Below are 23,781 nucleotides of genomic sequence, written 5' to 3'. Positions count from 1 at the left end.
GGGACCTTTTTGTAATTCGCTATTTTCTTTCTTCTTCTTTTTTTTTTTCTTGTCGTCACTTTGTTCCTCTCTTATGTAATTGAATACCAAGTCAAACTGTTAAACCGATGGACACTGTGACCTAATCCTGGTTAATAATGTATTTCAGCAACTGGTCTTCAATCTGATTTATCAAATTTACCTCGCTGCATCTTTACTTTTGATAATTATGGTATGCAATTTTATAAGACCGCTGCACTGGATGTACGCCGAGGCGTCACATGAACTCGATTTCAGATGTTTATTCCTTGCTCCTTTTTGTTTCTCTCTACTGTCACACAGTGCACGCGGTATCTGAGTTATGCCTGTTACCAGGCAACCATCCCGAATATGTGCACAAACAAGTATTATGTAACCCGATTTTCCTTCTTTTTTTTTTCTCTGTAAAAGAACTTTGCGGCTGAGGGTCAACCGCAGCATGTACGAATGATGAACCCCCGTTTCTTATATTATTATGTTTTTGGTGGCGTCATCAGCTTATCATCATGATGGGGCCGCGGCGTTTTACTCAAAGCAACTTACTGAAAGCTGATCACTTGTCGCTGGAGTAACTATGAGTTCGTTAATGATAAGCCGTCGGTTGAATTTTCTTGTTTTCCCCAAATAAGAAAAGAGTTTGCATTATTTGTTTTGGGAGCACAAATTATACAGTGTTGTAAATGATAAAGATTTGTGGAAATGGTTTCGTAAATGAATGGAAGACGTACACTGAGGCGTCACATGAATTCGGTTTCAGATGTTTGTACTCCTTACTCTTTTTTGTTCCTCTCTACTGTCACACAGTGCACGCGGTATCTGAGTTATGCCTGTTACCAGGCAACCATCCCGAATATGTGCACAAACAAGTATTATGTAACCCGATTTTCGTTTTTTTTTCTCTGTAAATGAACTTGGCGGCTGAGGATCAACCGCAGCATGTACGAATGATGAAACCCGTCATTGCCTGTTTTTTATGTTATTGTTCTGTTTGCGGTGGCGTCATCAGCTTATCATGATGGAGCTGCGGTGTTCTACTCAAAGTAACTTACTGACAGCTGATTATTTCTCGCTGGAATAACTATGAGTTCGTTAATGATGTGCACAAACAAGTATTATGTAACCCGATTTTCGTTTTTTTTTTTCCTCCTGTAAATGAACTTGGGGGCTGAGGATCAACCGCAGCATGTACGAATGATGAACCCTGTTTGTTATATTATGTTATTTTTTTGGTGGCGTCATCAGCTTATCATGATGGGGCTGCGGCGTTTTACTTAAAGCAACTTACTGAAAGCTGATTATTTGCCGCTGGAGTAACTACAAGTTCCTTAATGATAAGCCGCCGGTTGAATGCTCTTGTTTTCCCCAAATAAGAAAAGAGTTTGTATTATTTGTTTCGGGAGTACAAATGATACAGTGTTGTAAATGACAAGGGTTTGTGGAAAGTGTACCATAAATGTATGGAAGATGTACGCTGAGGCGTCACGTGAACCCAAATTCAGATGTTTATTCCTTGGTCCTTTTGTTCCTCTCTACCCTCACACAGTACACGCGATATCTAAGTTATGCCTTGTACCAGATAACCATATACCAATTATGTGCACAAACAAGTTTTGTGTAACCCGATTTTTGTCTTTTTCTCTGTGAATGAACTTGGCGGCTGAGGGTCAACCGCAACGTGGTTGAATGATGAACCTGGGCTTGTTTTTTCTTATTGTTGTGTTCTTGTCGGAGTCATCTGCTTATCATGATGAACGGCTGCGGTGTATGACCCAACTTAATTGTTGCTAGAGTAACTATACGAGTAGAAATTTGATCCTGGTTTTTTGTTAGCTTTTCCAGGAATGATATGGGACCTTTTTGTAATTCGCTATTTTCTTTCTTCTTCTTTTTTTTTTCTTGTCGTCACTTTGTTCCTCTCTTATGTAATTGAATACCAAGTCAAACTGTTAAACCGATGGACACTGTGACCTAATCCTGGTTAATAATGTATTTCAGCAACTGGTCTTCAATCTGATTTATCAAATTTACCTCGCTGCATCTTTACTTTTGATAATTATGGTATGCAATTTTATAAGACCGCTGCACTGGTCATGACACTATGGCAACATTATAGAACGATGCTATTTGATGTATTAAGCCATTTTTCACTTTTATCCGTTCACATACCCGTCATTTGCAGCATCACTAACAATCGACGTTGCCATGGTTGCCGAATCATTCATTTATTTCCAATAGGTCAATACGATCTTTTTTTTTTCCTTTTGCATTTATTTCTGCAGTATCAATTTCCCCCTCTTTTGTATAATCATAGAAATGTCATGCACCGATATGTCAAAATTGATACTCTCTAATTTGTGTCAAGAAGGACGATAGCAAGAGGAAGAGGAAAAGTGTATTAACCATCTTATTTCTTTTTCTGTGTATCACTGTAAAAGAAAAAGTAGCCCGACATGAATTATTTTCTTGTGATATTATTATCATGAAGTACCAAAAGTGTTGTAATATATGGGTTTAATTAATGTGTATTGGAAAATGTGTGCAGGGTCCGTCGAGTATGACGCTATACTGTACATTTTGAATGTATTCAGTGACAGTTTAGCATCTTTCAATGTCCTGTTCATTGTTATTATCCACTGCTCTCTCCACACGGCATTCCATTTTTTTTTTTTTTTTTGGGTAATATTGTCTCTTATGATACATAAAACTGAGATCTAAACTGATGTTGATTATTAGCTGGTTTAACCGCAGTTGTCTGCGATTACTATGGCGTTGTTGGTCTATCTTATACGTAAGCCATAGATCAATACCATTCATGAGTGGTTTTTTTTTTTTTTTTTTTTTTTTTACTCGTGTGTTTTCAAGCACGCCGGGAGCTCCGCCTTGCTTGATGTCTATCAGGTTTAGTTATGTTCTGAGCAATATGTGTGCTTTTGTTGTTTTGTTTATGTTTTGTTGTTTATGTTTACTTGTTTATGTTGTCGCTTGTCATGCTATCTCTCGTGTTCACAATCAGCTGTTAATCTATTTCCAATCCATGGTTGGGTCCCGCTCGGCTTATGTAAAGTTTGCTATTCTCCAATTAGGAGCTTACGCTCCATATCTAATACTTAATTTTGGTTGTTAATGATGGCGCAGATAGATAGTTTTGCTTTTCATTCTCTAGGGAATGAAGATTTGATTAACCTTTTTGGAATCAATCAAAAGGATCAACAAAGTGAAAATAACCCATTTAGATATGAATACCGTGCAGCAGATACCATTAATTCTATCTTCGATAATTTGAATGTGAATGAGGAAAATATATTACATCAAGGTTCTGATTATCTAACGATTAATCAATTTCAGTCTTTAGAGATATCGAATGATAGTTTTTCATTGATGCATCTAAATGTCCGAAGTTTAAATAGCAACTTCGAACATTTACAATCTTTACTAGAAAATCCTACCCAGAATTCATTTTCTGTTATTGGGCTCACTGAGACGTGGCTTACTAAATATTCCCCTAATTCTTTTGCATTTCCTGGTTATGATTTTATTACGAATAATAGAACTAACAAGGTAGGAGGAGGGGTTGCATTATATATTAAACAACATTTTGATTATTTTGTACACACCGAACTTAACTCCATGAATGAAATTTTAGAATCTTTGGTTGTTGAAATAAATATCCCAAAGTCTAGGAATATTTTGATTACATTGATATATAGACCTCCAAACTCCAGCAGTGCATTATTTCTAGAAGCCTTACAGGATCTCATCCATAACCCAATTTTTGTTAATAAAAAATGCTTTGTTATGGGCGATTTCAATATAGATATATTGAAATGCCACACAGTAAATGCCTCTCAGAATTTACTTGATAGTATGTTTTCAGCTTCTTTTTTTACCACTTATTACTAAACCCACCCGAGTGACAGATAATACAGCTTCACTTATTGATAATATATTTTGTAATATTACGCCTACTCCTAAATCGAATATCATTTTAGCAGATATATCGGACCACTTTCCAATTTTCACATCCATCCCAGTCACCACGAAACCAATCAGTCCCACTAGAGAAGTATTTAGAAAAGTCACACCGGATAACTTACAGAATTTGAAGAATAGTCTGAATGAAGAAACTTGGAGAGAAGTATATAGCACTCATGATACGGATTTATCATTTGATGTTTTTATGAATATTTTGAATTCTCATTTAGAGAAATATGTTCCTTTGGTAGAAGTTAAACGTGATTACAAAAAGTATCCTAGATCACCATGGATAACAAAATCTCTTCTACGATCTATAAACCGGAAAAACAATTTGTATTATGCAGACAAAATTAAACGTACTGAACAATCTCATCGTAAATATATTATGTATAAAAACACTCTTACAAGAATATTGCGTTATGAAAAAAAGAAGTATTACGCGGATCAGATATCCTTTTGTAAGCATGACATGAGTAAAACTTGGAAAATAATAAACAGTGCTATAAATAAAGAAAATGATAAGTTTTGTGTTACAAGAGTTGTTTCTGGTGACAAGGAAATAACAGACCCTGTGATGATTGCAGATGCATTTAACCTTTACTTTTCGCAGATTGGACATGATCTTGCTAATAAAACTCCTGCTTGTCAAAAAAATTTCTATGAATTTCTTAAATTACCCAACTCAAATTCATTCTTTTTTGATCCGATTATTAGTTATGAAGTAAAAGATATCATTATGAGTTTGGAAAGTAAAAGAAGCTCGGGACCTGATTGTATTGATAACGTTATTTTGAAAAATATAGCTGAGAATATTGTTGAACCTTTAACTTACATTTTTAATTTGTCATTAAGCAGTGGTGTTGTTCCGCTACGAATGAAAATTGCTAAAGTAATCCCAATTTATAAGAAAGGTAATAAGGAAGATATTAGTAATTATAGACCAATTTCATTGTTGTCATCGTTTTCAAAACTGTTAGAAAAAGTTGTTTATTCTAGACTCCTTAAATTTCTTGATTTTTATGATATCATTTCTGATTCACAATTTGGTTTCCGCAAAGGACATAGCACTTCTCAAGCAATTCTCTCCTTTATTGAAAAAGTAGCCAAAGCAGTAGATAGGGCTCATCACACAGTGGGTGTCTTCCTGGACCTCTCCAAGGCCTTCGATACCATTGATCATAAAATATTACTTCATAAATTATGTCACTATGGTATACGTGGCAAGGCCTTGGAGTGGTTCAGGAGTTACCTCTCTGATCGTAAACAGTATGTTTTTCTATCTGGTCAAAACTCCTGCAACCAATCTGTCACCTGTGGTGTACCTCAGGGTAGTTTACTGGGACCTCTTTTATTCATTTTGTATATAAATGATATAATAAATGCTTCTAACATTTTATCTTTTGTACTTTTTGCTGATGACTCTAATGTTTTTCTTTCTCATTCAGATCCTCATATTTTGGTGGATTTGTTAAATTCTGAATTAAAGAGATTGTTATGTTGGATAAGGTCAAATAAGTTGTCTATAAATCTTCTTAAAACTAAATGTATATTATTTAGTAATACTTTAAATAATCTTCCTAATAATATAAAAATAGATGATATAGTTATAGATGAAGTTGCATCAATGAAGTTTTTAGGTTTGGTTATTGACAATAAACTTTCATGGAAGTCACATATTGATAGTATTTGTCACACAATATCTCGAAATATTGGTGTTATTAATAGAGTTAAATATTATTTTTCTATTCCCACCCTTTTAATGTTATATTCAGCTTTGATTTTACCTTATTTGAATTATGGCATCATAGCTTGGGGGAACACACATCCATCATATCTCGACAGACTGTCCCGTCTCCAGAAAAAAGCTCTTCGAATAATTTGTCATGTTTCTTGGAGAGCCCACACCGATGTTTTATTTTCTGAAAACAAAATTTTAAAGATAACTGATATTTATTATTATTGTCTTGGCCAATTTATGTATAAACTTTCTAATAATTTGTTGCCGTCTGTCTTCACAAGCATGTTTGCGAGAAACCGCTCGTTCCATAAATATCCAACTCGTCACTCAGATGAATTCCATCTGCCTTTAACTAGAACAATGTTTACACATTCTATATTTACATTTGCTGGACCTAAATATTGGAACAACCTTTCTAACAGTTTGAGGACATCTCCAAGTTTAAGTTCCTTTAAGAGTAATCTGAAGAAAAATATTTTGAACAGTTATAAGAATTGTTGATTCTTTATTGGTTGCAAAGAAGTGTAAAATCCAACCTTATATTCTATTGGAATTACAGCTAAGCGGCTCCATCCATCCACTACCTCTCGTGTCCTATTTTTTTTTTTGTCTCTTATCTTCACACCACGCATTAAGCTGCTTTCTCCCCCCCCCCTCTCTCTCATACACACACACACACACACACACTCACACACACACACACACACACACACATACTATTTTGTTTCTCTCCTCTCTTTTCCGGCATGACAGCGACTTAGTGTAGTGTAGGGATTTGTTCAGGGTTTTTGTTTCGGATAAGTTAGGTTATAGGTCTTTTTGTCTTAGTTTCTTTGTTTCATCCATTTTCAATGCTTATCAGTCTATCGATCATATAATTTCTTGTATTACGTGTGGGGGGAATGCAGCCTACAAGCTCAGCTTTTTAGCATTCCTCCCCATTTCCAACATTTTCCTATACCTACAAGTTTTCTGTAAATTTATCCTTTACTTTGTATGATGAAATTTATGCACTGTATTCAATTTTTGTAATATATTTATATGTTTTTGTTGGAAATGAAAAATAAATGAATGAATGAATGAATGAATGAATCGAACGTCAGAGATCGACGGTTTTAAATGTCGCTGCAAGAGTCAGTTGCTGCATAGCCGTTACGTGTTCATTAAACATCAGCTTCGTTGTCCTGTTCAGTAAATATCCTGTAGATATGCTGTAGATATCCTGATGATATGCTGTGATCATCACTTATGTCCATCCTGTGTGTTTGTCATCCGTAACTACATGCGTTTTGCTCGCGGTAGTCGTCCTGTGGCTATGCCGTGCGTATGCGTTTGATGTGCTGTACATAGCCGTTCCATTTCTTGCAGCAATGGACTCTGCAGGATGCCTGGCGCATGAAAAACGCATGAAAACCCACAGAGTACAGTACAAAAACAGGGGAAAACGTACAATTCTCGGACAAGGATCAGATCGTGCTATCCGTTTTTGGCGTCCGTTTTTGGCGAGGGAAAAAAGACCTCTGTGCATGCACAAAGTATTCTGGCCGCTCTGACGGAAATCACCGGAAGGTAAACGTCCATCCAAAAGATAAAAAGGACATGACACGCATTTTAACGGATATCAACGGATGCCAAAAATCGCCATTCGTTTCTCATGCGTTTGCCTTATCCGGCAAAGTGTGACAAAAACACTCTGTCCCTCAAATAGCAGATCAAAATGGAGGTCCCGTGTGTAAATTAGCCACGACTCCCGCACGTAAAAGATCCTTCTTCATTCATTTATCGCAAGGAGCATGGTTCACCAACCTAGTAAACCCACACAAGAAAACGAGCGAAAGATGCCGATCTTCTTGGTTCGCCCCAGGTAACTAGCAGTAGTCAGCAAACGGTATCAACCAGGCATATTGCGACATGATACGCTAGGATGAATGAATCAATTCTTCTTCTTCTTCTTCTTCTTCTTCTTCTTCTTCTTCTTCTTCTTCCTCTTCTTCTTCTTATTGTTACTGTTATTATTGATATCATTATTGTTATTATTATTATTATTATCATTATTATCATCATCATCATCATCATCATGATCATTATTATCATTTTTTTTTGCAACTACTACTACTACTACTATAAACTAATACCACTGCTGCTACTGTAATTATTATCAAAATAAACATCATTATTATTACCATTACTATCATTATCATTGATATTGTCGTTACTTTCCATGTTATTGTTATCAACATGATGATCATCATAATCATCATTGCCGTCAATTTTTCTTAGAATACAAATAATTCTCATGTTAAGTAGTTAACGTGGTCAAAATCGTGCTCATTTTCTATTCATATTCTTTTGTTTGTAGACGAACATCTTCTTCTTCCAAGAAGAATGCTCAGGGCAGAGGTATTCAATACGATATGCGAAAAGGACTGCTGTACAAATTGACGCAAATCATTTTGATTTTAAACTGTTAAAGGGGAAATCCTGTCCAAATATAAGTTAGTTTGATAAAAAGATTAAAATCTTACGAGTTCAACGATAAGAATTTGACTGAAATCGGATGAAAAATAAGGAAGTTATGACATTTTGAAATTTTGCTAACTTCTGCAAACTTGTTCGTGTACAGTGGATATGAATATGCAAATATGAGTGAGCTAACCATGTCATAACCTCACAACCTAAAAATGGGCATGATAACAATAATCAACGTAACTCCAATTCTATCATTGATAGCAAGTTTGGCCAGTTTTATGCATTGTAACCTTTACGCTATAGAATTTGCATGAAATAGGAGAAAATTAGTATCAATTATGAGATTCCTCCAACGTGTGGCGATGTATTGATGTTATTAGTGACAACATTGATGTGACGTGCAATTGGGTTTATTACTTCCCATCGGGAAAGCAAATATAGTCGTAAATACGGAAATAACCGCGATGGAAACAAAATAATTCATTGCTGTGATGGAGGTGGCAATTAAGAATAAAATTGATGGGAGATGCCATTATAATACGCGGGTGGTAACGACAGGAAATTATACACTGGTTGTAATAGAAAGACGTAAAATTATCTTTATTTCAACTATTAGTGTTTCCGCCAGACAAAATCTATAATTTTGCAATACCACAACGACTCCATCGTGTTACCACCTTAAAGCACTGTCACTCTGCCACCATTTTATCTTCCGTCACCAGTTGGCTTTAATTAATTAAGATGAGCCTTTTCCTAATCAATTCCAGCTAAACTTACTTAAGTCATTACTACGACTCATCCACTAGCACATCCACGCCCACTGCTACTTCTACTAAAACACTTTGTTAGGTTCTTTCATCCAAAAATGAAATAGGCCCTGAGGTATATATGACGATGGTTTGTTATTCAATCTGACAGTGAAATAGGTTCGTAATTCCCAAGGTTAAAATCATTGATACGTAAAATACCTCCTTTTCATCTTCGGAATACCGAACCTTATTTCATTTCTGGATTAACGAACCTCAGGAATAACACCACATTTATGTTCCGATTAACGAACACCTAGGTATTTGGAATTTGTGTGTCTCGGAATAACGAACTTTTGGGGAAAAACAAACGAACCTTCGGAATAACGAACATTACCCAAAGCATGAAGGTATTTTTGAATGTCTTCCTCTTTCTCTCGAAGGCGTTTTTATTCAGGCGTATGTAGACGAGAACCCAAACGATATCGCAGGCATGATGTTGTGGGGTTCGTATCTGACCGGAAGTACGGAAGACCTCAATGCCTTTCCAACTCCCGTCATGCACCTGAGCGGTGACCTCGACGGACAGGTGCGCATTACGAGAAACGCCATCCCTTTCAGGTAGCGTTCCAAATTTGCATTCCTGTACATTGAAATGGGAGATAAACAAACAAATAAACAAACAAACAATTTTTTAAAGTCTTGGGAGTTGCAACAAACTATTCATATAGTATTATCATCACATGTAATTTGTTGATTTACGTTGTTGCAATTATTACAAATATATTCCGCTTATACATTGTACATAATTTTCTCTGTTTATTTGATGGAAATGAAAATAAATTTGAACTTTGAACGTTGAACCTTGAACCTAGATATCTTTTTTTCGCAAGTGGCGCCATAACGTCTACTATCATTAATACTAATATGGCATACAACATTTCATTTCAGATTTCCATGAAGAACACACATAATAAATAAGGAATATGACTTATTGTTGAACTATGCATGATGAATGAAATTCAGTTGAGAGTACAGGCTCCAGGGTAGTAAAATTTGGTATATAGGTTAAGGTATCTATTTTTCTGTTGACGTCAATATCACCATCCTATTTCTTTGTAGAGAGCTGGTGCAACTTGCCAATGGAAACTCGGACCTCATAGCCACCAAACCTGTCGTGATCGTAGAGGGCACTAATCACTTTCAGTTCGCCTCGGGTGCAATTCCTTCGTTTGTGGCGCAGGAAGATCTACCTGCCGACGTCGAACTGGAGGTCGCGCACGAGCTTCTTGCTGAGGTATCGGAAAGCCGATGGCCCATCGTTTTTATTAGCGGGATGTTATAATTATCAAAAAGTAAGATTAACAGATCGATAACAGCTCGAAAGTGACAGCAACAGCAAACGAGTAAAAGTCCACTTTGGTGCTCTGTGGACATAATCATAATAAATGACCATCAATTGATGGTAGTTTTACCGATATCCTTCAGTGTGATGAATTAATTGACGGTGATTAGAATATCTCACTCTTGGAAAATCTATAGTACTTGAAACCGCCAGTAATAGTTCTATGGCATTTGCACACAAAAAACCCTAATAAAATCAAATAAAAGTTAGGCCCCAACTTCCAATAGGACCCCTTTGTTTTTGAATATCGTAGCCATTTCAAACCGATTTTTATCGAATAAGCTTTCATTTCCTTTTAGAATGTATTCTTTTTCATATAGCATTAGTAGATTTTCACTATCCCACCAGAATACATAAATAAATAGATAAATAAATGTACGAAAACATTTCATTTCATTTTATTTCATTCCCGACGAAAGTATACAATATGATATATGTATACAACCAAAGTAAAGTACAATGTGACATATTCAAATGAGATTTAAATACACGCCATTTGTTTACAATGAGACAAAACTTAGTTAAATGAAGAAATGCATGGACAATTTCATTGTAACTGAATCGTAACCAAGAAAAAAAGTCGGAAACATGAAACCCCATCTGAGGTTGTTTACAGAAAAGAAGCAGGATATCTAATTTTTTTTTTTTTTTTGCGTGGTAGGTAGGTTTTTATGCGATTTTTTACATCAAGCTTTTACATCAATTTCCCTTTCTTTTCTCATTCTGTCATTTCTTTTTCTACCTCTTTTGTTGGGGGGGGGGGGGGTAGGGCAGGTAGTCAAGTTGAACTCTGTCTATTATAGATTGTTATGATTTTTTTCAAATATTATGATGTAATGGGCTTTACTCTACAGTATATTTCCTTTCTAATGACAGTACATTTCATGTTGTAAAATGGATCACTTCCATGTCATTTCCATCCTCAAATATTCTTGGTCACTTTTATTTCTTGGTACGGGATACCTGGAAGAAAAAAAAAGTCAGGAAAAATAAACAAAAACGAAATATGGAGAGTCATAGAAGGAAGGTAAAATACTGCTTATGATATAATGTGCTTTGCTCTACGATATCTTTCCTTCCTAATAACAATAAATCCTAATGGTGTAAAATTGAACACTTCCATGTCATTTCCATCCTCAATTAATATTCTTTGTCACTTTATTTCTTGTAACTGGTTACCTGGAAGAAAAAAAAAGTCAGGAAGAATAAACAAGAGCGAAATATGGAGAGTGATAGAAGGAAGGTAAAATACTGCTTATGTATGTGACCTGTCCTGCTCTAAACCAACATTAATTCGCACTTTCTGAAATGTCGATCTGATTCCACCCAGCCAATCGTGGCCTTCATTTCGTATAACCTTGGAGTCAGCCGAAACTTCTACAGGGACATGCTTGTGAGGTACCACGAAGAGACGGCAGCTAAAATGGCGCCCCTTACGACAGCCCTGACGCTCGAGTGGGACGAGACGAGTGGCGAGTCGCAGTGGGTTACCGTGGCTCAGGTATAAGAACTCACTTTAAAAGTGTGTGTGTGTGGGGGGGGGGGGGGGGGGGGGGGGGAGGCAGTTTATATTGCTGTCGCCACTTTCGGGCTTCATCAGCTAACAAGCAAACAACAACGACAACAAAACCGCTGAACCACATTTTTCTGGTGCCACTTCCCGGGTTAAAAACAAAACAAAACAAAGAAGAAAAAGTGTGTGTGTGTCGGGGGGGGGGGGGGGAGGGAGTGGTTAGACCCAATATTTATCCTGTATATTATGCAAAAAAAAAAAAAATGGGGGAAGCCGGGAAGTCCTAGAGGTGTTTATTGTGTATCGTTGTATAAGTTTGCAATTTCACTGTGTATATCCTTTGTTACTCAATGTAAAACACGGCCTTGCTAAAAAAAAGATCACACACACACAAAACTGAATGCAGGCTTTTAAGCCGTGTATAGAAAAAAAAAAATAAACTCAACTGAACTCGACTCATAATCATTGTCACTTCAACTGTTGGTAGTAAGACGGCTTCGAAATACAACATTTACTACTCTATTACTTTACTATTTAGGCCTCTGCAGAGGCCTACTAGCGGCTATTATATGCATGTTTCAACTTTGTAGCATGGTGATCGAGCGCTCCTCCGTGATTTGAAGTGAGCTGGATCAAAGATCGTACACTTTGCAATTAGGATTTCTTAGGATCCCGAAGCAGAGACAAATCTCAGCATGTTGGAAATATCAAATTAAAACACGAGCGACGGGAAACTGGATGTATACTGTAATCTATTGCCACGATTTTATGCAGGAGCTCGCCGAAGGCCGTGTGAGTGAGTACAATGTACTGGGTAGTCTACGAAATGCACGAAAACCATGCAAGCAAGCGCAGGCTGTGGCCTGATTTTAGGGCTAACGTTTAGGCCTAATTTACAACTACTTCGTATTTGTCTAGCCCTAGATCTTGGTTAAGTCTTAAACAATGAGGTATATAAAACAAATATTAACTGCTCTGTATTCGGATGGTGGAGGAAATTATCCTCATGAGCAGTCAATATTTGTATATTATATCCCTCACAAATTGCTTCTCGTCCTCTGATTGGTCGAGAGCACTGTAAACAACAAAACATAATTCTACCATACAAATCCGCGTATGACTATACTCCCTAGGGAAAATGGTAAAAACTATACCACGCTGGTGATTTTCGCGCCTTTTTTGCTTCGCGTCGCGACGCGAAATATTTCACGTGTAAATGAATGGGTATCGCAGCACCTTCGCTTCGCGAGAGATTTCATGTACAAATGAATGGGTATCGCGGCGCCTTCACTTCGCGAGAACACTCAATGGCCCGAATTCACGAAGGTGGTACAAATGAAACCATGGTTTAAACCATGGACAAAAACCATGGAGCGCCAAGTGTCGCTCGGTTCGTTACGAAATTGGTCATTTCGTCGACAAAATGACCGTCTCGTTAACGAAATTATCATTTCATGGACAAAATGTTCATTTAGTTACAAAATGTTGTCATTTTGTTACAAAATAATCATTTCATCGACGAAATGACTGATTTCGTAACGAAATATTCCATGCGACACTTGGCGTTCCATGGTTTTTGTCCATGGTTTGAACCATGGTTTCATTTGTACCACCTTCGTGAATTCGGGCCACTACGTGTAACGTTAGAGAGACTCAGAGAGACTCTTATAAAGCCCTCATTCCACCTAAAAAGATGATCATGGCATTGTATTACGTTACAACAGAGTAGGCGATATTGTAGATCTATAATTAGACAACAATAAGCAAGCTAGGGCTCTTCGACGTACCGTAGGCCTAGATCTATTCTAATATCTAACGAGTGTTAATGTTGGTTAGGCCTCATTTGGCCCTGGTTTTGAAGATGCATGTCGTGACTCGTAGAATAGAGATATAGAAACCTATGCCAATAAAAGATCGTTCAAAGGATTTCCCAGTGTAGGACTGTTAAATTTTGGCGATTTCATGCCTCGCGGTTTGAAAGTTGGTCTCGCAGTTCACTAACTCGAGCGACCCACCCAAAAGATGTTGACAAACTGCAGTAGATAGTAAGCCTGCTTATGCCATTATTTCTAACGTTAGCGCAAGTTAGATCTAGTTAAGCCTAACGTTAGTTCTACCTGTTTAACAGTAGACCCTTAAGTTCCCGTAATCTCATCCTAATAATCATTTTTTAGAGTGTCTATTTAAACGAGTTAGAGTCTAATGTTAACTGTTTACGTTAGCGTTAGAACACGAACCACACGAATTTACAGTGGCACTCGATGTTTTGACTTCTAACCTTAATCTAACCTTAAAGACTCGCTGTTACTGAATGCCGTGGCTACCCAAATTTGCTATGTATACTTGTATTTTTAACAGGAAATGATAGTCCATATTCATGCACAGACAGCTAGAAAGACGACAGAAAACACAATCAACTGCAGCTCAGCACAGTCACATCGTCGATCAGCTCGAGCACGCACTAATCACCGCACCAACGTACTTGTGTTGACAGTGATCGGATGCAGTAGGAGTATTGCATTATGTATGAAGCGCGTAGTAAGTTTGCAGTTTGCGCATGTTTACCAGTACTAGTACGTTGTACAGCAATGCACCGGCCGAGTACACTTTAGCGGCTGAGCGCGCAGTTGTCTCTTGAATAGTACGCGTACGCGCTGACCTCCTGCTGAACTGCTTTCCCGAGCGTGAATGACTTGTCAATCTTCTTGAAAAGAGTAAAGCAAGATGCCCTAAAAAAGGGGGTAAACAAGGTGACTTCAGTAGCACTATTTTCTTCGGGGCTGCGCCCCTCAGAAAATAGTGCTACTGAAGTCACCTCATGCGCATAGTTTCAACCAGAGCCTCTCAGGCCTGGTATATTTGTATATTATATTTTGGATCAAAAATTTGTCTTCCATTGATTGGTTAAAAGAGCTTCACGTGATTATAGGTATTTTGAACTATTTTAGAGTGTTGGTGTGTTTGACACTCCATGAAGTACTATTTGCAAAATGACGTCACTTTTATGACGACATTTTGCAAATAGTATACTATTTGCAAAATGATGTCACAATCACCCTTCTTTGCAATCAAGTGTACCCGTCCGCGTCCGGTCCCGAATACTAGTGTTCAGGTTTGCAGCGGCCATACGAGCGCTTGGATACATGCGACGGGCAACTCTGGCGGTGCCACGGCTACTACGTTTTTCAATTTCCGATCTTTCGCACTGTTGCGTATTGCAGGCGCTGCGCTGCCGCCGCAGTGCGGCTAAGCCTAGGACCTATATAAAATGATTTTCACTTTTTATTCAAATTTTTGATCCAAAATATAAAACAAATATACTTTGCCTAGTTTCGAGTTTCTTGTTAAAACTCTCAAGGCCAAGTATTATTTGTATACTAGCGCCTACTAGCGGCGTCTTAGCCTTTGCGTCGCATATATAGTAAACGGTTACAAGGCTTGCTATTATGAAATTGAAAGACGCTATCGAACAGCTAGAACAGCACCTGATCGGGCTGATAATGGATTATCATGATATCATGAGCGTTGATTGGGGATTTTACTCACTGACCTGTCTAAACAAAAGGGTATACGCGGGATGTTGAGCTTGTCATTGCCATTAGCAAACTGACAGTGTGTTTTGTCATTGGTGTCTTTAATTGGTGGTCCGAAAATGGCCAAACAATGTTATGCCGCACACAGACGTTTATAGACGTACGGGGATCGCGGGGAAACTATAATTTGGCGTTTTTTCCCTTCTTAAAATCCGAAGGCAAACATCGCCGGCTTCGATCTTTCATCACCGTACCCCGTCGACATCAATGACGTCGGCAGCTCCACCTCCAGACAGTTCGCTTCGTCCACACCTGTGTTGACGGCCGATTCGATCACCACTGCGTCACTCGTCACCTTTCGGTCCAACGCCATGGATCTCTCCGGCATCGAGGAGTCCGCCACGGAGATTGCCGGGAAGATGAAGAGCCGGGAGGCTGTGGCGGCGGTGGTGCCGGAGGCGGGACAAACTCCAGCCGTCTCCTGTAAGGAGATCAACGAGGTGGGCGCTCTTAATTAGCTATAATATACTGTGTATCTCAACTCATTTGATCATGTTGCCACTAGGCCCATGGTGTACGTACGCACCCCCCCCCCCCAAAAAAAAAAGTAGATAAATAAAAATAAATACATAAAAAATCTGAAAGGTCCACTTTTTCAAAACAACGTATTGTGCGTACGCTGATGCACGCATCAGTCGGGACCCGACCTCTCATTTGCCCTGTATCTGCACGCAAGTAATATCACTATGTACAATTCACGAATGTTGTGCCTCGCGCTAGTTCAGGCATCATGTATTGGTGGCTATCCCGCGATGCGGGGGGGGGGGGGGGAGTCCCTGGAATTTTCTGGACTTTGACGGTGGGGATGAGGGAATCCCTCCCCCTTTTTTTGAGCTAAATATTCAACTTTTTCATTTTTTTAAAGCGTATTTGACTGATTTTGTATCTGGGAACACACTCAAAACCACAATATTTGATTTAGAATTTTTCAAATATTCCATTGAAAATAATATGGAAAATGTCGCTGACGACACACATGTGGATCGAGAGGTGACAAATACCAAGATTTAGCCATTACCATTTTTTATGAATGTGCATATATGCAACTTCGTGTAATCGTGAATAACCCTGAGAAGTTTCGAGAGATTGTAGACATGGTGCTCGAAGAATAAAGTTGGCATCTGATGTTTCATCCTAGATGATTATTATTGATAAGACCTTAATATTATCCTTGGACGTCACTGAAATGATGCGATCGTGTCCATTATTACAGCTTTCATGATGAAGTATTCGTATACATTTTTACCGCTTATCGATTTCTAATTTTCTATCGAACATTTTGACCTGACTTCTACAGCTATATAAATTCTCAAATACGGATACCCTGGAAATGGTGACATAATATGCGGACTTCGCAAATTAAAATGAGAAGGGATGAATATCTAATTACGCCATGTTCAGTGACATATCTTTCGTTGTTAATGAACAACGGATGGAGAGAAAAAAAAAAAGAACTGAGACTAAAAGCCTGCATGGCTTTCACTTTCACATTTTTGCTGTTCTCCAGAACGCTCTCGACTACGCCCTCTCCATCGCGCCCGACGTCGTCCTCCAGCGCATGACAAGAGGCTACGATATGATCTTCCAAGCCGACGTCGAGTCGTCATCGGAGGATGAATGGCTAAGCACTGAGCTCGATCTGACATCCCTAGCTGATGGTTCTCTTCAGGTACGTATCATCTAATGCTGCGTTTATACTGCGTTTGAAACCATGTTCCCGTTGGCCACGGCAGTTACGTTTCAGGCCACAGTAGACAAAACGGGATGGACATGAGACAAGGCGGTGAGACGGGATAGGCAGACATGACAGGTCGTGATTGCAGTTGATGATGTGTCAGATTTTTAAACTGGAAAAAAAAAATTACCGTTGCAGACCCGGCACTAATGACAAACCTTGTAGACTGTCATAAAACAGGGTGAACCCAACAAAACGCTGCAGCACGTAACCGGCCGTAACAAAACTTGGAGGCGGTCAGTAGTGGGACACAACGGAAAAATCGTGAAGTCTGGCCTGTCCAGACGCCGTGAGAACGGAGTCTGATAGCTACATGTTCATCGGAGTGAGGACTGGAATGAACAAGACGAGAATACGGAGGGACACAAACAGAAGAATTTCCTACCTACTCACGGCACACTATACGCTTTGGGAAAGCGGGGGGCGGCGGGGCGCCGTGGGCTCCGGGAACATGGTGTAAACGCAGTTTTACACAATGTCCCGGCGGCTACTGCAGCCCCGTTTGAACGAAACGGAGTGCTCCGTGGGTAGATGGGATATCCTCCTTCTCTCCCTCCCTCCCTCTCTCCCTTCCTCCCCCCTCCCCTCTCTCTCTCTATTTTTGTTAAGAGGGTCGATCCTTACTTCAGTGACTATGTAGGTATCAGACGCCGTTCTCAAGACGTCTAGTCAGGCTAGACTACACCGATTTCCCCTCGGGAAATTACGGTTAATTAATACGGCAGTCTTGTTAAGGCCTATGACGTGCGTTCACCCCGTTTTATGACGGCCTAATAATCAGCGCCGTGACTGCCTCGGCAATTTTTTTTTTGACAGTTTGAAAATCTTACACGGCAAATCACTGCCTGTCACGTTTGCTCATCCCGTCCCCCGTGTTGTCCCGTTTTGTCCACGTTGCCCTGAAACGCGATTGCCGTGGCCGCCGAGAACATGGTTTAAACCAAAGAGGTTGCCTATTGCAATATGTACCTCCTTGTGAAAACGTATATAGCATAAGCAACGTAGCCAGCTGGTAGCAGTCAAATAACTTATATCTCAGGGCACCGCCAAATACACTGTTGATATTATTACGTTGCCAACGGGACTAACAATGATTATATAAATGATTATATCATACAAATATTATATAAAAAAAATAATAAATACATTATCTTGACAAAGTACCTTCTTTCCATAGCGCTTCATTAGATAATATATATTCACCGGTACTGCTGGTAGCATCGTCATCCTGTGCAGGTAGACAGGAGTTTTGCTGCCCTCTTACGTTGACGAAGACATCTATTCCGCTTGCGAGCCAACCAGGGGCAGTAATAGGCCTACGGACCATTCCGTATGAAAAAGTGTGGATCTTTTGACACTAAGTATTTCAAGTCATAACTGGCCTGACTGTTAGAGAAACTTCTCATCTTCTCCAAATGAAAGGAATACTTTGGCCCTTTCTATAAGAATAGTGTAATAATATGATACTAAAATGATCACTAATTCTACATAACGGATTCTGAACATAAAGTTGTTATAAAGCAATGGGCACAGGTTCGCGTGTAAACAAAACTTCGAATTATTGAAGACATGCACAGATCGTTTGCAGATTATGTGTGAGAATACGACTTAAAGAAAATGATGTGTCAGTAAATGCACGCGACCTCCGTCACTCTAAAGATAAATGCTTTGGTGTATTCAAAAGATTAATGCTCCTTCTTTAGTCTCCTTAAGTTTGGGTTTTTGGTTGTTTTTTTTTTGTCGTTTACTGTGTCTTTGTGTTTGCTCTTTTCGTCAAACCACAGGTGACATCTACATCGTATTTCTCACAGGTTGAAGGAGTGTCCTACTGTAAGCTGCTCTCGCCGCACCGCGCTCTGGAATGGCTTTACGTAGATTCGCTGCGACCAGTCCATGCGAAATAATCCACACTGTTGTAGAAGGTGTTTTGAGCGCAGTAGATTTTATCGAAACAAAATTGTGATTTAACAGTGAGCATAAAAAAGAGCAATTGTGTTCATGAGAATTGTTAGATTGAATCGGTACGCTTGCAAATACTGATAAGTTCATGTGACATGGAATGAGTTGCAAACGCACGAAAGGTCATTCTCATTCGTTGTGTCATGATCCGTAGAAGAGACAGGTATTCGATTATCATCGTATTATCGTGATTATAACCTTTGTTAACTTTAATCGTGTTCTTCCCACTGAGCTTAATCAAGGTTAATAAACGATGCAATTTTTGATAACCGGGGGTTACCAAATAGAAATTTGCCTTTTATCAATTATCATCTTATTTTTAACGGTGTGGTGCATAAAATCAACGATTAGATTTTTCTTTTTCTGTGCCTGTCTGTTCGAATTCCGTCTGTTCGAATTCAAAGTGACAATAAACATTTCCCTTGAATGCAATATCGTAGTAACAGATTTTCTTTGTGTATGCGTGTGTGTATATGTGTGTGCGTGTATGTGGTTGTGTGTGTTTGTGTTTGCGTTTGACAAAAAGGAGTTGAGAAACCAAGAAACATTTCAAATGAAAGACGCATTGCATTAGCTTGCCTTGTGTAGAATAAATTCCCTATGACAAGGAGATGCATACATACTAAACAAACAAACAAACAAACAAACAAACACGCCTTTCAAACACATATGTAGTTTCCATTCAGCTACACGTGTGATTCCGTAAAGAACTGAAAGACATAATAAAGTATGGAATGCACACATTCACATACTTTCTGTGTATGTAAACAACGTTACACATAAGTGTATATAGAGATGTGTATTTGTGTGTGCGCATACAGGAAAGAGATAGATAGAAAGAGAGAGAGAGAGAGATTAGGAGTTTGATAATGTCTGTTCTTCAATTTTCGATTCAAACGACTTATTGCAATATTGTATGGGCAAATTCGAATTAAACAGAAATTCAGTCAATTAACCGGTTCAAAAAAAAAAGAGCACTTGGTATCTGTGATAATTCACGTTTATTTTGCGCAGCTCTGAACCGTCATTCCATAAATTGAAAATATAATAATAGTAGACATTTATAGAGCGCCTTTTCCACTGGATGCAAAGCGCTAGCGAAATCTTTAAAATAAACGACATTCATACATTGCGATCCGCCATATTCATGCATAAATACACCTCGAACACCCTCCCATCCTTGTTCCACGACCTGCACACTGTTAACTCCAGCATCCAACCCTACCCATCTCGACTCTGCATACCAAAGACTATCACCTTCGTAATCCCAAGCTCATGATAGCTCAAACGTCATTTAGACACCATGGACCAGATTACCAGATGTATAGGACAACCCCCCTGGGCAAATAAAGGATACCACTGAACTATATTCATTCAAGACACTTGTGAAAAATGCACCTTCTATCGAAATGAAATAGCCTTTGATACCACAGGAAAATTGCTTCAGGTTAGTTAACTATTAAATAGATAGTCTCTCACAGGTATATTGGGAGTTGAGTAACTGCGTTGCATCAGTCTATTTCAAATCACAATAGCGACGATCATATCAAACAGAAACAGAAATATACTACGGACACGTACGCGACATACATACACTGAAACAAACCCAACTATTAACCCAAACGTCAAATTAGTATAAACACTCCACGCCCTGTACAACACATCACATAACTCACCTCAGCACAGTATAGCAGTAATAGTTTGCTTACTTTAAATTCAAGCTTCTTACATTTGTTCCTTGAAATAGATGAAATAAAAGCTTTTTTTTTTCTTTTTCCACCGCTCTCTTTTACCAAACAGTTATTACGATATTTCGTTGTCAATTACAAAATTTTATTTTGTAGACACGTTCCTTAGTTATGTATAAGTCAAACTTAATTTCGAATTTTACCCTGAGGCCTCGATCCATGTCACGCAGCTGCTTATGATCGTGGTCTCCTGCTTTTCTTTTCTTACAATTATTACAGTTACATACATTCTCAAAATTCATCACCTCAGGTTCACCCTTTTCTCTCTCTCTCTCTCTCTTCACTAAATTTTGGTTATCGTAATAACATAGTTTGAATGAATATGTATTCAATCATTATGTAGCTAATTTACAATTGTTATTCTTCAGATCTCCTCTTGAATTATTTTGTAATATAGTATGCTAAGTCTTGTGCGTCGACTAATGTTATGCTTAAAACGTATGTATGTATTCTTTCGTTATGTGTGATTTGAAAAAGCAGAAATAAAACCAAAGAAACAAACACACATCACGTGCATACGGCACGTGATTCACGATTTTGTGTGTGTGTGTTAAACGAAACTATAACATAGACGATGAATCAAACAGATAATACTCGAGTGGTGTTCCCAACAACAATAACAACAGCAGAAGGAGAAGAAGAAACTAAAGAAAGAAGCCTACATCGTTTTAATATCTTATCAGAAAACCAGACAAAAGAAGCCTAAGTGTTTACAGTGTGCTTAACCTGACGCAATGTCAAACGTGGAATCGCATAAATCCTCGTTAAGATTAGACGATTGCCACGAGATCCTGCTAATTACGGAGATAACGTGCTGTATTATACGAATAATTTATGAGTTGTGAGTGCATAGGGCACGAATATCGCACGAGGCGCGAGATGAGCCACTGGTCTATTCAACAAGGCGCGTAGCGCCGCGTTGAATAGACCAGTGGCGAATCTCGCGCCGAGTGCGGTATTACGTGCCCCAATGCACGAACAAAATCATAAATTATTCGTTTTATACAACACCTTGTCCACAATCACAATACAAAATTAGTGACCGCCAACTCAGGAAGGCCCAAAAATAAATGTAACAATTAGGCAGAGAATTGTAAACCACCCTGTGTACTGCTTTCAAACACTCGTCATGATTCGACCACACAGTCACAGGAATCACGAACTCCGCAGGGTCTATACCCATTCTACGCTAACGTTAGATCGAGTTAGGCCTGGCTGTTAGGTCGATCTGAGAATACATGATGTCGGTAGATCTAGTAGTAGGTCTAGACTTTGTCTATTTCCGAAAATGATTTTGTATAAAAACACAGAAAAATAATCAAATTACGGTTTCTCAACTTGAAATGAAGTCTTGATGTTGGGATCACTGTGGTCCACGTAGCAGATCAGAGTCAAAAGTAAAAACACAGCAGTACCGCTAGGTGTATACAGGCCGCGATACATGCAACTAGCTAGGTAAAGTAACTGCGCGTATACGTTAACGTTGCAGTACTCCGCCGCGCCTGGTCTGTGAGACTTACCGGCAGCGCAGCGCAGCCGGCCAGCACGTACGTACATTGTACAATGTAGTTTGCTGGCGCTTTGCTACGGGTGTGAGCCACAGAACTTTGTGAGCGGCCATGCATTAGTAGCCCCCCGCGAAGCCGTGCTATAGTACCTTCGAGCCGTGCTATAGGCCCATGCCAGGGGCCTATTGTATGGCTGTCACTCTCAATGAGTTTGATAGGTATTTTCTATTGAATGTCATGTGACATGTTCTTGGCCAATCACAATTCGACATCATTCTGAGGTGTTGTATAAACTCTTATATTCGCTACGTGGCTTTAAGATTCTAATTGAGTCGTTTACTGTAATTGTGCATTACTTCGGTGTCATAAGCAAACTGCCATTATTAGCATTATTTTTTGATATAAATATATCTGGTGTTTTGACAAATGGCAGAATTTTGTGTTGACTTAACATTAAGTATCTGTGATTACTGAACTGAACGTCACAGTCAACGTTTTAATGTGAGTAGAGATCCCGTATCAAACGTGGCAATGATGTTTCATCTAAAATGATCTACTTAAAGAGAATTTTCAACAAAGAAAAAATGATATACATACGGATGCCGCAACATTAGTAAAATACCTCGGTAAAAATCGATCAGCCCGTTCAAATATTATGAATTTTTATGGTTTTGCTGCCGCCATCGCTGGAATAAGAAGAGTACATCATTTCGTGACATCACTGCAGAACAAAGATGTGGAGAAGATATGAATAAAATTCATTTTCTAGCATATCCAGCAATCGACCTACAAGGTACCACTTTTAGAAAGCACTGGAAAAACGATATTACCCTTAATATAATTCATATCATTAACAAGTCGAAGCAATGCGTCGTGTTTATTAGAAAAAAGAATTAGAAGTCTCTTTGTAATTTCCTTATATCGTTTATATTTCAAATGATTTTAAGAGGTTTAGAGCCTATTTTTACATCGATACAAAACGTCCAAGCTTTGTCGTCATATGCCATATCGTAATTTTCCGGTTGATTTGTTGTATTCATTCAAATATTCCCATAAAGTGGAGATTTTTCCTTTTAGTCAAAACAGATGGTGAGAATCGAATTCAGTTTAAAAGTCCTTGCTCCCTCCGAAAGAGCCGACGGACTTTGAACTTCGGTCAAAATAAGATCCACTGGGAATTAGCTCCTTCAAACGGATTATCCGTACTGTGCTTGTATAAGAAGCTATCTAATAAAATCCATAATGTGTTTTGCATAATTGCTCTTGGCACGAAGTGATGTTTTAAAGAAACTAACTCCCAGCCAAAACAGCCAGGTTGAACAGGCCGCATTCATTATTGTCCCTTCATTGCATCGAGTTGCGGACGAGTCGAGG

General features: G+C 38.6%; 1 protein-coding gene across 1 annotated transcript in view; it reads left to right on the top strand.

The window, feature by feature from the left end:
* Positions 1-19,096, top strand: part of LOC139727626 (uncharacterized) — a 42,652-nt gene extending 23,556 nt beyond the window's left edge. Inside the window, exons 5-10 of the mRNA XM_071638607.1 lie at positions 9,390-9,567; positions 10,069-10,243; positions 11,682-11,852; positions 15,616-15,897; positions 16,965-17,126; positions 18,977-19,096. Coding sequence (XP_071494708.1) covers positions 9,390-9,567; positions 10,069-10,243; positions 11,682-11,852; positions 15,616-15,897; positions 16,965-17,126; positions 18,977-19,096 — 1,088 coding nt within the window. The remainder of the gene's footprint in view (positions 1-9,389; positions 9,568-10,068; positions 10,244-11,681; positions 11,853-15,615; positions 15,898-16,964; positions 17,127-18,976) is intronic.
* Positions 19,097-23,781: the final 4,685 nt, after the last annotated feature.

This window comes from Diadema antillarum, unplaced genomic scaffold (genome assembly GCF_040938485.1).
Source record: "Diadema antillarum isolate AM-2024a unplaced genomic scaffold, OU_Dant_1.0 seq00000137_RagTag, whole genome shotgun sequence".
NCBI classification, from domain to species: domain Eukaryota; kingdom Metazoa; phylum Echinodermata; class Echinoidea; order Diadematoida; family Diadematidae; genus Diadema; species Diadema antillarum.
Note: the sequence above shows the minus strand (reverse complement) of the source record. Positions and strands in the feature narration are given on the sequence as shown.